At 43.7% G+C, this 13,677-nt stretch overlaps 2 protein-coding genes and 1 non-coding gene across 5 annotated transcripts; 1 reads left to right on the top strand and 2 right to left on the bottom strand.

Moving 5' to 3' along the window:
• The first annotated feature begins 1,950 nt into the window (after nt 1-1,950).
• Nucleotides 1,951-4,541, top strand: LOC135251586 (inositol-trisphosphate 3-kinase A-like). The gene is made up of 5 exons (XM_064329174.1): nt 1,951-2,156; nt 2,328-2,532; nt 2,817-2,918; nt 3,638-3,709; nt 3,860-4,541. Exons 1-5 carry the CDS (start codon nt 2,020-2,022, stop codon nt 4,166-4,168), a joined length of 825 nt encoding a protein of 274 aa, XP_064185244.1. The 5' UTR covers nt 1,951-2,019; the 3' UTR covers nt 4,169-4,541.
• A 2,236-nt stretch (nt 4,542-6,777) lies between these two features.
• Nucleotides 6,778-13,600, bottom strand: LOC135251585 (RNA-binding motif protein, X chromosome-like). Of its 3 annotated transcripts, XR_010329159.1 has the most exons (10): nt 13,471-13,600; nt 12,611-12,743; nt 12,151-12,257; nt 11,892-12,048; nt 11,218-11,343; nt 10,758-10,875; nt 10,369-10,500; nt 10,048-10,142; nt 7,385-7,477; nt 6,778-6,945 (listed from the first exon to the last, which is right to left on the bottom strand). XR_010329159.1 is itself a non-coding variant. In XM_064329172.1 (9 exons), exons 1-9 carry the CDS (start codon nt 13,513-13,515, stop codon nt 9,000-9,002), a joined length of 1,248 nt encoding a protein of 415 aa, XP_064185242.1. In that variant the 5' UTR covers nt 13,516-13,600; the 3' UTR covers nt 8,621-8,999. The 3 variants fall into 3 exon arrangements, 2 of the variants coding, with proteins under 2 accessions (XP_064185242.1, XP_064185243.1); XM_064329172.1 differs by lacking the exons at nt 6,778-6,945; nt 7,385-7,477 and adding an exon at nt 8,621-9,334; XM_064329173.1 differs by lacking the exons at nt 6,778-6,945; nt 7,385-7,477 and adding an exon at nt 8,621-9,334 and having other exon boundaries at nt 12,611-12,738; nt 13,471-13,571.
• LOC135252075 (small nucleolar RNA SNORD61) lies at nt 11,430-11,506 on the bottom strand. Its single transcript, XR_010329305.1, has one exon. It is a non-coding gene; the product is annotated as a small nucleolar RNA SNORD61 (small nucleolar RNA).
• Nucleotides 13,601-13,677: the final 77 nt, after the last annotated feature.

Consider the following 13,677-nt stretch of genomic DNA (forward strand, 5'->3'; position numbering starts at 1 on the left):
AGGACATAGGGGAGGAAAAGAAAGGTGGAGATGACACTGTCTTTACTTCTGAGAATTGTAGGTCTAACTGGAGATTCCCTGCTTCTGATGGAACGGTGACGGTGCACAAGGTCAAGCCAAAACTGTGTTCTGCCAAGGCTATGTGTTTCTCCAGTCAGGAACCCGCACACAGTCTAACAGAACCGGAAGAGACAAAAAACACGCCGACCACACCCTGGCAGGCCGCAGAATCAGAGCCAGGGTCATGTGAGCATCTGGATCAGAACCAGGCGGCACATGTTACGGGAGAAACGGCAGAGGATGAAAAGACAAATAGAAAGGGGGAAGAGGATAGGGTAGAGGAGAGACTTGAAGTAGATGACAAGTTGGGGGAAGATAACTGGGGAGGAGGGCCCAGGAGGAAAATACTAAATATGAATGACAAAGCAAAGGCGGAATTGAAGGTGAGGAGGGCGAGATTAGGAGGAGAAGGGGAGGTAACAGATTGGGAGAGGCGCAAACGATGGGCCAGGACAGGGAGAGGACGGGACGGTGCTGAACTGAAGGAGGAAAGTGAGACTGAGATAGACCCAGGCCTGGATGGGACCAGTGCTTCGGGAGTGGAGCGGGGGCCAGAGTGCTTCTCAGAGGGAGAGACTGAGAAGAGGTGTTCCATCAGTCACACCCTGCTCTCCCGTATGCTGCTCCACTCCTCTGCCTCTTCCTCCTCCTCCTCTTCCTCCTTCACCTACTCCTCTCCTGAGAGTGACGAGGTCTTCAGTGAGAATGAGGAGACCACGACGAGGAGGCAGAGGATGAGGAAGGTGAGAAAATTACTTTTCCGCCAACGTGCGCAACCACCCTGTTGGCCGCCGTCAAACGTTGCAGACTGGTTGGTTTTGCACAGAACAATACAGACGGAACTGCAATAGGAGGGCGCAATATTTTCATCATGAACAACTGGAAAATCCCTGGGGCAAATGAGGATGTGATGCCTGTGGTGAAGGTTTTCAGTCAGTACAGAACATAGCATAGTAACTCATTCCTGTGCTTCTGCGTTTAGGCATGTGTATTTGTCAGCATTTGGTATTCAGTGTTAGTTCCAGGTTTGAATGGAAGTCTTGTTTCTCTTTTGTCTCTTTTTTTGTCTCGACCTCACCTTCCCTTTTCCCCTTGTTTTATTTGCATGGGTTTGAATGAGATCCTTGACTGAAACAGAATTGTACGGGGCGATTTGAATGCGCCCCTAGATGGATTTGCATAGGAGCTTTGAGAGATAACGGCAGGGGAGAAGTGGACACACCATGTCCCCCTTCCATCTATCATCTTCACCATCCTGTCATAACTCTGATGATATTGTGATAAACGGAGGTCCCCACACCTAAATGATGCCAATCTTCATGTTCAAGAGCTAGAAGAGATAGAGATGAGAGGGGGTGTATGGCCACTACAAAGTGCAATTAGTGTAAAATCACAACTGCCCACCTGATGATATAATCTCTCTTTCTCTGTACCAATCTGTTTCCTAGTGTCGTTCCTGGAAAACATTTACGACCATGATGCAATGGTCAGTGCGTAGACACAGTTCCTGGGTACAGCTGGCAGGACACCAAGGCATGTAAATATTGACATGCGTATGTGCATATGTGTGTCTGTATGTCTGTCATCTGCACTCTTTAGAGCTATAAATTTTTATGTTTTTTATGTTTATGATATGTTAAAATGGGAAATTATATTACTTGCATTGATCTACTTTCAAGTCCCCAAGATTTTAAGTAGCAAAAGTCACAAAAATAGTGTAGGCTCATGCTTTTATTATTATTTTTATAGAATACATTAATTTAGCTAAATCTCTGCAGATCACGTGAAGCCTTGAACAGCTGTGTAATTGGTAAGGATGGATGGTATTGCGACCTTGTAAGCTTGGATAACATCTAAATATGATTGTCCTCTCTGTCTTCAGGTAATTTCCAACCCAGCGAAGGAGGAGAAGTGCTGAAACGGTACAATGCTGTGGAGAGTTCCTGTTTGCAAGCCCTCATGAATGACTCTCTGAGGCAGTTTGTCCCGTGCTACCGTGGGTTGACCACCAGAGGGAGTGAGAGCTACATCCGATTGGAAGATTTACTGAGTGGTCTGTCCTGCCCTGTCATAATGGATTGCAAAATGGGTGTCAGGTACACAAGATAAATATAGAGCAGTTTCTCAGTTATGGTCCTGGTGGCTCTCTCTCTCTCTCGGTCTCTCTCTCTGTCTCTCTCTCTCTCTCTGTTGGTTTTCCTAAGCTCAGTTAATAATCAAGATTGATTGAAAGTATATTTATCTGCTATGGTTGTGCTCTTTCTTAGAACCTACCTGGAAGAGGAGTTAGTTAGGGCACGCTCCAATCCTTGCCTGCGGACCGATATGTACCAGAAGATGGTGAAAATAGACCCAGCAGCCCCTTCTGCAGAGGAGCACGCACAGGGCGGTGTGACAAAGCCACGCTACATGCAGTGGAGGGACAGCGTGAGCTCTACTTCCACACTGGGCTTCAGGATCGAAGGGATTACTGTGAGAGATTCTGGCACACATAGCAGCATGCTGTTAGACTTGCAGCAATGAACCTACATCTAACCTTCTGATATATAATATACTTTTGCATTAATGTTCTTATTTTGGTACTTTGTACATTGAGTCAGCTTCTTGCTATTATTATATTTTATTCATGTTGTCATTATCTCAAAAGGAATTTAATAAAACAGATATTAACCAACAACATGCCCTCAAAAACAAACCCCCGATCAGCCCTATTATTTGGCACAAACATGCTGATTAATTGACCCATTGCCTCTCAGGCGGAGGACGGGAGAGTTCTTCGGGACTTCAAGAAGACTCGAACCTCTGCCCAGGTGACCAACGCCCTCCTTTCCTTCACCAAGAGGCAGTCACACATCCTGGTTAGTTTCCACTACCCACGTGCGTTCAAATCTTTCATTTACACACATAAACATTTTTTACACTTAAAAATTATTTTAAAGAAAAGTAACTGGCCATGTTCTTATTTGATTATTTGATATTTTACAGCTGTTTTTTCACTTGTAAAACATTTCTCCAAAATTCTGGATTCAGAATTCTTATTGGGTTTGTCTCAGTTAGTATGGTTGAACTGACTCAGGCCACTGTCAGATAGTTGGGACCAAATTTTAATTCTAACTGTATTCATTTTGTAGAGTCTTCTTTGTAGTGTTCACAGAGCTCTACGGATAACTGCTTTTAATGCCTTCGCTGACATACTGAGGATGTGCTGGCTGTGTTTGAGGGAGGTGTTGTCAAGGTTAAAGTAGCACTTATCTTTGTGAAACTTGGGCTTTTTTGGAAGAACTTTTTCTTGTTGTTTGTTGCCAGGGTGACGAAGTATAAAAACGTTAAAAGGATGCATTTGAGGTCAAATTTATGTATTTTCTTTGACTGTGCCCCACTTTTCTTTTATTGAGCATACAACCCCTTGATTTTAGGGGTCTGAAAAGCCGCGCGGATTTATATTAACTTACTCATTGTCTCCTGCTCCTTTTATGTCTGTTTCACTCACCGTCTTCTCCCCTTTATTTTCTTTTTTTCTTCTCCATTCTGTCTCTGTGATCAATACAACTTCGCTACACCGTTCCTGTTCTCCCAGGAAGCATACCTGTCCAGACTACAGGCACTCAGCGGAGCTCTGAAAGAGTCTGAGTTTTTCAAAACCCATGAGGTAAGCGTTTTCATTTGCCACCAAGTCAGCCTAACACATTAACAGTTACCTCACCCCAGCGCCACTTCACTTCTATAATCACCATTCTCCCGCCCCTCTCTCCTCTACCTCCCTTCGTACCCTTCCTCCGTCTCAACTTTTATCAAACAGGTGATTGGCAGCTCTCTTCTCTTTGTCCATGACCGCACCAACAAGGCCAATGTATGGATGATTGATTTTGGAAAGACAACCCCCACTCCTTCCAGTGTCCATCTGAAGCACAACATTCCCTGGGTGGAAGGCAACCGGGAAGATGGGTATATCATTGGGCTGTCGACCCTCACCTTGCTGGTGAAAGAAGCCCTTAGGCAAGCTGTTGGACAACATCATGATGAGGGCAACATTCCTGTTCATGTTGACCATCAGACTGGGACACAGCATAGATCACAGCCTTGTGAAATCACTCACAACCATATTTAAAACCTACTGCTGGAACAGTTCACTCAAAGCTCTGTTGGATTCAGAGTTATGACAAAGGTTGCAGAGTCCAAACCTTGTTCAAATGGGCCAAAGCTGAAACAGGACCTAAATGAAGAGCGAACACTTGTGGAAGGCAGCAGAACTCCGTCCACTTTGAGTGATGCAGGGCTAGCAGTAGCACCACATTCAAACTCACAGTAGTCAAGGCCTGCTGACTGGGTGGAGTTAACCATGACTGTCCCTGGACCATCAACCATGTTGATCAGAGAATAACCACAAAAAAAAAAACACATTTGACTTTGATCACCTGATGTTCATGCACACTGCTCTAGCAAGCAAATGACCAGGAAAAGGTTTTAGTTTTTGTAGAGTCTAGATCAGGCATGTCAAACTCAGTTTGGCTCTGGGGCCGGATCCAGACTTTCTGTTCTCGGGTGGGCCGGATCAGTAAAAGAATGTCAACTCCAAATATTTAGCTTTGTTTTTCAGTACTATGCTTTATCATTCAGCCTACATTTGTAGCCTACCCTACATATTATAATCACGGATGACAAGGGATCTTTTCTAAGCACAACACATTTATTCACCAACAATGGAAAAAAAAAATGATTTCATGTTAGGCGGTGAATGTGTTAACAACTGGTTTATTTTAACAGTTAAGTGAATGCAGTTTTACACCTGAACCAACTCACCACACTAAACAAACTCAAGTGGGAGCTATGAAAAAAATATTTTCGCCTTAATTGTCATACTGCTTTGAAATAAATAAAAAAAGAAATACAAAATAAAAGTTATAGTCGTGCATGGGCAATAAGATTAGACTACATCAGATCAAACTACTAGGCTGGGCCTACTGAAGCTGAGAATATACTGCACAATATTAATTGTCTTTAATATGAAACCAGATTAATCTTATTTTTAATGATCTGTATTCATGAGTGCAAACAAATTTCGTGTCATCACACTTTTTTTCTCTCTTACTGCACTCCTGCAGTCTACTTGCTGCTGCTGGCTCCTGAAACTTGGGATCTTTTTGCCTTCACAAGTGTATCGATATTAGGTGTCAAATCCTGAGTAGCAGCACATTTAACAATGTCATTCAAGTGTTTATTTGTTAACCTTGAGCGCTGCTTTGTTTTATTATTGTTCATTACGGAGAACACCTGTTCACAAAGATAAGTAGTCCCAAACATGGATAGAACCTTTGCAGCCATGGCTGTTATTTTGGGGTAACCTGGCACGAGATATTGATAAAACGTATCCAATCCCACGGACCCAAATTTATCCTTCATAGCGGAATCGCACTGCAAGTCAATAAGCTCGAGTTGAATGTCAGCTGGCATATCAGAAGGCTTCACTGTAAATGGCGAGCGAAAAAAGCCAAATTTGTTCTCAAGTTCACTGAATACCTGAAACCTCTGCTCAAACTCTCGCAGCAAATCTGTTATGTTGTCTTTATATTTTTCCAAATCATTATCGGGACGGTCTGGTGCCTCCGGACGCACAGCTGTGAGACAAGAGAAATGCGCGGTGTCACCGTTGGATAGCTGCGTCTCCCACAGTGACAGTTTCATCTTGAACGCACTTATGCTGTCGTAATATTGAGTGACAACTCTGTTACGGCCCTGCAATGTAGTGTTAAGTGTATTCAAGTGTTGTGTAATATCAACCATAAACGCAAGATCCTGCACCCATTCCTTGCATTTAAGTTCCTTTACTGGGCGTCCCTTCTTCTCCATGAACTGTCTAATTTCCCCTCGTAGCTCAAAGAAGCACTCGGTGTCCACTTTTCTTTTTTTTGACAGTGCCATTTTGGGAAGGGTGTGTTGACCGATAACTTGTTTAGTAGTGGTGAATTGTGAAGCAAGATTGCCGGTTTATTTTTAGTACTAACTCGTGTCAATGCCGCATGCTGGACGTGAGCTCTTTTACACATTTACTGCCCTCCCGCGGCCGGAGGGAGCATTTGGTTTGTATTTATTTTAAAAAATCATAACTTTTGATAGAAATAAGCTAGAGACTCGCTTCTTTTTTTGACATACTCAGAAATTTATGCCGGGCCGGATTAAATCATCCAACGGGCCGGGTCCGGCCCGCGGGCCGTATGTTTGACATGCCTGGTCTAGATCCAAGACAATAACAATCTGAGTTTGTGTACTGGAAGAGAAGTTCTGCATTTGGTATTTTATGGTGTGAAACTGGGCATTTTATAATTTAAAGCGCTGAGCAGTATTATGAGAGCATATTAAAAAGATGCTGCAGGGCGGCAATGTAGTACAATGATGGTGAGGACAAAAACTTGACTTGCATTCAAGGGCTCTTTGATGAAGATGTGTGTTTAACTGACTAACAATATTGCTTCAATAGTGAGAATAAATTTGCAGAACTTTAAAAGTAATTTTTACAATGCACCCTTCATACAGTTGAAAAGATTTAATCAAGTTTTAAAAAAAGTGATATGAATGGGACTTCAATTCATGCAGCACATTTCTGACCATCCATAACAATTTTTTGCATGAAATCTTTGAACAGGTAGCATTGCAAAACATTTTTTGTAGGATTGCACCCATTTCAAATAAACACACTAAACACCAATGACTCAAAGCTAATTTCAATTTTTCATTAATTCTTTATTGCATCAATCACCTCCATACAAGACGCTGCCTTCAGTTCTGTAGGTTTAGCTCCAGTTGCCGTCCACGGATTGGTGCACGGGCCAAAGCTCCTCATCGCCACAACAGGGAGCTCAGGGGCTGTTCACCGGCTACAGGGGACACCTACAGGAAATGGACAGATCATACTGGAGATTGTCCATGTAGACACTTGCAGCACCCAACATCTAAGTGCATGGAAAAAGTCCTGGCAAAATGTCCCGTCATTCTCAAGTTTATCTGGCCCAAAAATTCCCTCCCTCTCCACCTCTGACCATGCATGGCAAGTGGTGTTTTGCAGTTGGTGCTAAACTGTACTCCCAGACAGATGCCCATTGGTGGGAGTGGCTCTAATCCTTTGCAACCCAATGTGAAGTTTTCCCAAGATGATTAATAACTCAGAATGAACTGCTTATTCTTAACCTACTTAAGTTCAATAACTGCCTAGTGATACATTAGTCCTCATTCAAATGAATACAAATAACCTCAGACACCTTTGTTCAGGTCTTGAACACAAACAAAAACCTGCATTCACTTGGGTAAACTCCAGTTTAACTGTTCATACCTTTCAGACTCCCTGTAGAGGGCGCACTGCACTCATCAGCTGTGGCTTGCCATTACTCATCCATTTACCGCAATGACATCACACCACGTTAACCTGCAATAAGAAAAGAGAAATTAGTGACAGTTCCTGGGGCTGCCAAAATGAAAAGGCCAAAAGAACTTGAAAACACTTTTCCTTTTTCTCTGCCGAGATGCAGGCTATGATCCAATTTACTTGTGTTCCCATTTATGTTCCAGTTTGCTCCTTTGATAGACTTGTTTTGTCTCTCCGTGAACAGTCGTCCCCCTTGTGATTTTCAGGCATGCTCATTGTACAAACTCAACGCTTTGCTGAACCTACATGTTCCTGGATTACAAAGTTATAATCCACCGTTCATATGAACTTGATCTTTACGACAGACTCCTTCAGAAGATTATGAACACCATTAGGTAAATTTTAATCTGATGGTAGCCAATAAATTGAGTTGGAATTACTTGCATAAGTGTGGGGGGAGGGGACAATCAGGTTAGTCTTCAAAGCAGTGGTCTCCCTTTGTGAGTGTCAGAACTTTGAATTTGAATTTCTTAAACTGCAGCATCCGGTGCACTACGATTGGGTACAAATCCACAGTACAAGAATTGAGCAATTCCTTTAGGCGACACTAAAACTTTCACGGGGCAAATAATGACCACTTATCTGAAATAATTGGTGGGCTCGAGCTTTAGTTCCGATTGAGGGCCTCAGTCGATGTTAAACGGAACACTGAAGTTGCTGTATACAGAAAGCCTTGGGCTGAGAATGCTACTTACGCCAACCATTTTACTGCACCAAGCTGAGAAACAAAAAGGTTTGCTTTGCTTACCATCTGTTGACAGACTTGTAGTTTGTTTAATCTGTTGAGTTGAAAAGATTCTGGTGTTTTGGGTGCTGAATTCTTTGGTTTTGTTGAGGTCTTGGCAAGCCCTAAGGATTAGGCTTTGGCGAGGACTCCATTTCTACTGAGGAAAACTTATACCGACAAGAGTTTGGAACAATGACATTTGCTCTCTTTTCACCTTTCAGTGACACCAAAGGTCGTATTAATGATCTGAACGAGGGAAAGACAATACAGGAACTATCAATCTAACACGTTCCATTAGGATGCAGTATCTATTTCAGGCTGTCTAGAGAGTTGCTGATTGGTGAAATCCTGTACTGAATCAGAGGCAATAACTATTGTTACTGGTTTGAATATCCACCTGATTGGCTCACGAGATGGTTGATTAAAAACTTTTATTAATAAATGAAAGGCATTATTCCAGGGATTTGCAGGATAATAGCACTAATGTACAAAAAAAACAAAACTGAACACTCACTTAAAATGGCAACAGTACTACCATACAGGAGGGTAGGGGGAGAAATATAAAACTTATTCAACACGTAACTTCTCAAAAGAAACAGTGAAACCTTTGGAGGGGGTAGGAAGCTCGTCTTTTAGCTTTTATCCACAATTTTAACGTCCCTCTTGGTTCTTTCCTTTCGTTTCCTCCTTTGCAAAAATGAACGTAAAAATAAAAAATCAAACACACAAAAAAAAGAAAAAAAAAAAAAAGAGCACAGTCCGAGGCCTCTCCGTTCTTCCTTCCGTAAGTCCATTTCAGTATCTGCTGCGAGCGAGCCCGTGATCGACCCGGCTGCTTCCGCCGCCGCCGCCACGCCCGCCACCGCGGGGCGCCCCGCGGCTCGAGCTGCCATACGCATCGCGAGGAGGGTAGCCTCTCTCGATGGGCGGGGGGGCCGGCCCCCGCTCCAGTCTGCCCATTCGCTCGCCGCGGCTAGCGGAGTACGGGTCGCTCCGGCTGCCGGGGTAACTGTCGCGACCGCCGTATCCGTCCCGGGAACTGCTGCCATAGTCGTCATAGCGACTGCTTCCGCCACTCCCACCGTAGGATGGAGGGGGGCCCCGCGAGGGCGGGGCGCTGCGAGAGTTACCTGCAGGGTCAATGGGTCAGGTAATTTGCAAGGTCATCACTTAAAACATTGCTGATGTACTCTCTGCATTTCTCATGTGCCCATTTTGAAGCAGAAACAAACATTTCCCAATGACTATTTTTTTGCTTTTTAAAATTAATTGAAGTTTTTCAGTGCCTCAAAGTTTGACAAAACTAAATGTCAGAATATTGACTAGTTCAACTAGTAGAGCTCAAGTGCCGCATTGTAAATCCATTGTATTCAAGTTTTTTTTTTTTTTCAAGTTGAACATTTGTGAGAGGATTAAAGCGCAACGACAACCCCGTAGCATGCCACTGTACACTTGTGGGTCAACGGTCTTTTCCTTTAAGAACTCCGGATGTTAGAACTGCAGGTTAGCCACTCCTATTTTCACTTGTGTTTGTTGATGGTTCTCATTTTTTGCCTTTTTAGGATACGCATTTCCAGAAACGAGGGTAATGTGCAAGACTCCTTGTAGAAACATTAGAGGCTCTGTAGAACGTATATCGGACTCAGTTGACAGGTGTATTTCTTTTTTCTTGTCTTATTTTTTTAATAAATGCCATTCCCACAGCATTTCTGTTTTTTTGAATATTGGTTGCATTTAATACTTGGTTCCCTGCTCCCAGGGTCACTGTGCACACAGGAATGAAGCTCAGCAGCATTTGTTTTTACATTGTAACATTTTCCATTACAAAATGGCCGATTCTTACCGTAGCCATCGTAAGGTTCTCTGTAGGAGCCTGAGCTGGGCCGATCCATGTAGCCCCGTGGCTCTCGTCCTCCACTGTAGCCACCGTCACGGTCGCTAGCAGAGTGATAACATAACATTATTTAACTAATAAAATAAATACTGATTTTTCAGAACATAAATATTGATTGGAGGAAGGATGTGGGAATGCCGGAAGCAGTAACCGACCATTGGTTCGTAGAATTTGACTCATCTGTATCAAATGGTCTGGTTTATGGTACAGTGAGTACAGAAAATAGATACTCTACAACATTCAATTACCAAATGTCAAAACCAGCCATACCTGTAGCCCCGCGACATGGACCCGTACTCATCACGGGAACTGGAATGTGGGTATTCCCGGTAGCTGTAGTCCCGGGGGGGTGGTGCGTAGTCTCTGGTGTCCCTCGAGCTCATGTAGTCCCGACTGGAGTAGCTATAGTGTGCAGGAAATTGGTACAAATGGCACTTTAGATTGACATGGGCTCAACGTCCGCTTTCAGACCAATATTCCGCGCTGCGAGGAGCACACCTGATGAAGCAACACCACATGCCATTTTCATTGTCTGTCACACCATTAAAGTAGTCCTACAGCAAGACCGGGTGTTCAGTCTCTTCAGCTTATAAGCTTACTTGCATTTAACATTCTTTGCTGGTAGCTCACCCAGTTCATATTTAGGTTTTCCAACGCACCTGTCTTTACTGCTGTAATGGTCGTCCCTGGGTGAAGGGTAGTCGTCCCTCCGTGAGAGCATGGAGTCCCTGCGGGGGGGTGGAGGACCGTAGGGGTCTCTGTCCCTGGACATGGGAGCTGGAGGAGGCCACAATTAACATTACACGAGGCAGGGGAAGCTTCATTACAGTCACCTCACCCATAAAGACGAGTGACAGTTTAAGGGCAGCATGTGGCATCAGTGAACGCATAGCGTATACCGTGTACATGTCTGACGTCATTTGCATACGTACACTGTACAGGTACGACGTCTTTATCGCCTTTTCTAGGGACTAGATGTGGACAGATACATAAACCAGGTCCCTGGAGAAGGATGTTCACTACACAATACTGAAAATGTTTCGATACATATTCTGAATTTTATATGAGCACCAGCTAGTAGTGTCTAAAAGGCCATAACGAGCATCTGCTCCTACTTACGCCTGCCCATTGGTCCGGATGGCGCTGGCCTCTTGGGTGGCGGCCCTCCGTTGTGAATTGGGGGTCCTCTTTTCATTGGGGGCGGACCTCTGGAAGACATCCCCTTGTAAAAGGGATCTGGAATCCCTGTGTCACCACAGCAATCATTTCAGCTGACCAGACCACATTACATCCCTCACAACATTAGAATAACTTAACCTGACCATCTGCGTAAGCTCAGAACTTCTTAGAGGACAAAACGGGCAAAATCATCTCACAAGAGATCAATGCCACAAGACGTCATCATAGCTTACAACAGGACTCCTTCAGTACTTCTTGCTGTGGGCCACTCTTTAAAATTGTGCACATGGGGCAAACATTATTCACATACTATTAATAAAGCAACGTGTGGATCGGATGCACAGTATGTGTACATCCTCTGAATGTAAGTATAGCCATTACCTATAATGTCAGCAGTGCAAATTGTGGCGACACTTGATGCAGAGTCTCAATTTACAATTCATCCCAAGACGATGACTTCAGTGGTAAAAGGGCTAAGAATACATCCGCAGCAGCCCACATTTGGCACCTTGGCTGCCAGACTGTTCACAACACCCAGATACATACAGCCACCTGAGCCTATTTAAATAACATCTTTGAAAATTGCATTTAAAATGTTGAGTGGCAGGTTATACCTCTGTCTGGTGGGCCTCTCATGTCACTCAGTCCTCCTCTGGAACCCCGTGGACCTCTCGGCAGGCCGCGATGCAGGGACGGTGGGCCACGCCGGCCTCCGGACTCAAACTGGGGCTTTGTGGCTTGCTCTACTTTGATTGGCTTACCATCGAGGGACTGGGGAAGGAAATGCTCAGAGTTAACAATCAGAAAAGTAGAAGATGTTGGGGGGGGGGGGCAAAGATCATCACTGGCCACAATGGCGACGTCTAAACTCACCTTCCCATTCATTTCCCGAACAGCATCCTTTGCATCAGCCGGGTTCTCGAAAGTCACAAAAGCAAAACCTCTCGACTTGTTTGTTTCACGATCTTTCATTAACAGCACTTGAAGGGGGGGAAAAAAATGAAGGTGAAATAGACAGAACTTGGAAGGAATCTTATGGAAAGTTCTCTGTTGATACAAATTTCACTTTAGGGGGATAAACCACGTACTGAGCTTGTGTCCAGCTCACTGGTAATCAAAGTAAACGCCCAGGCACTGGCCGAAGCATACAGAGTTCACTACTCGCATATCAGCTGTCCAGCGTGGGCCTTTGTGCGTGGCAATATCTGAAACCGATTACTTAAGAGCTTCTCAATATATTACACGAATTAGGTATTGCATATGCTAGTCAAAGATAAGTACACCTAATCTTTTCCACACATGCTGCACGTTCTAAGCAGTTGATGATCGTTACCTTCAACTATTCTGCCATATTTGCCGAAATATTGCTCAAGGGCCTTCTCGTTAGTCTCGGTGTTGAGCCCACCGATGAAGAGTTTCCCTGGTCGGTCTGCCTCTACCATAATTGCGTCTCTGTAAAATCTAAACTGAGAGAAAGAAATACAGATTACTGGAACAGGAACCACTAACTTGCCGAATGTTGCCAGGGGACGGTAAGTTAATAGGTTACCTGTTGCATTTATAATTGCGGCATTTCGACATGCATCAGGTATTTAAGTTATGCAAATTCATAACCTCACAACCTCTGACTACATGACCACATCAAACAAGTTGTCAAAAAATAAAGTAGCTGACTGGACTCGGGATTCCATAATTGTGCAACAATATCCAGGCTAGGTGCACTTACACCTTTGCAAATAAAAAACAGCCACCGGCCGTGCATGACAAAATGGAGGACTGCAATGAATGGCAAGGAAGGATGGATGGATGTCATTGGCCAGCTTGCAAGATCATGGCACATTTGTTTTAAAAAGTAAAACTACACGCAAATTAAACTATTTTAATAATATTCATTCCGACACATAGCCATGTATTCACACAACTCAAATGAACTAACAGTCTCAATGGATCAGGAAATCTACAAAAATAACTAGAATTCAATAAAATGGCGCCGCGTTCATGTGGTTCACTGTAGCTAGTAGCCAGTTAAGAATCGTTATTTCAACGACTACACGAAGTTGATGACTATTTGAGAATGTAGTGCAAAAGGAGGAACAAGTCAACACACTGAACATATAAGGAGAAAACGAAAGTAGAATGCAAATAAAGACAATTACTAGCAAAAAGATAAATAAAATCAACCCAAACACATACCTCCCAGAATAGACGGTGCGCAACAGGAGGCAAACAAAGGCTCATGTGTTTTTATACTGATCACGTGTCTGTTCGTCACACTATCCTGCCCCGGAAATGACGAATTTTTCTTCGGTGGTTCTCGTTAAGGGACTACTGACTACACGGCACAATGCTGTCTCCTGCTGTTTTTATACGGAACTGTTCCATAATAATCTTCAGTATTAT

The sequence above is a fragment of the Anguilla rostrata genome, chromosome 3, assembly GCF_018555375.3.
Source record: "Anguilla rostrata isolate EN2019 chromosome 3, ASM1855537v3, whole genome shotgun sequence".
Classification (NCBI taxonomy): Eukaryota; Metazoa; Chordata; class Actinopteri; order Anguilliformes; family Anguillidae; genus Anguilla; species Anguilla rostrata.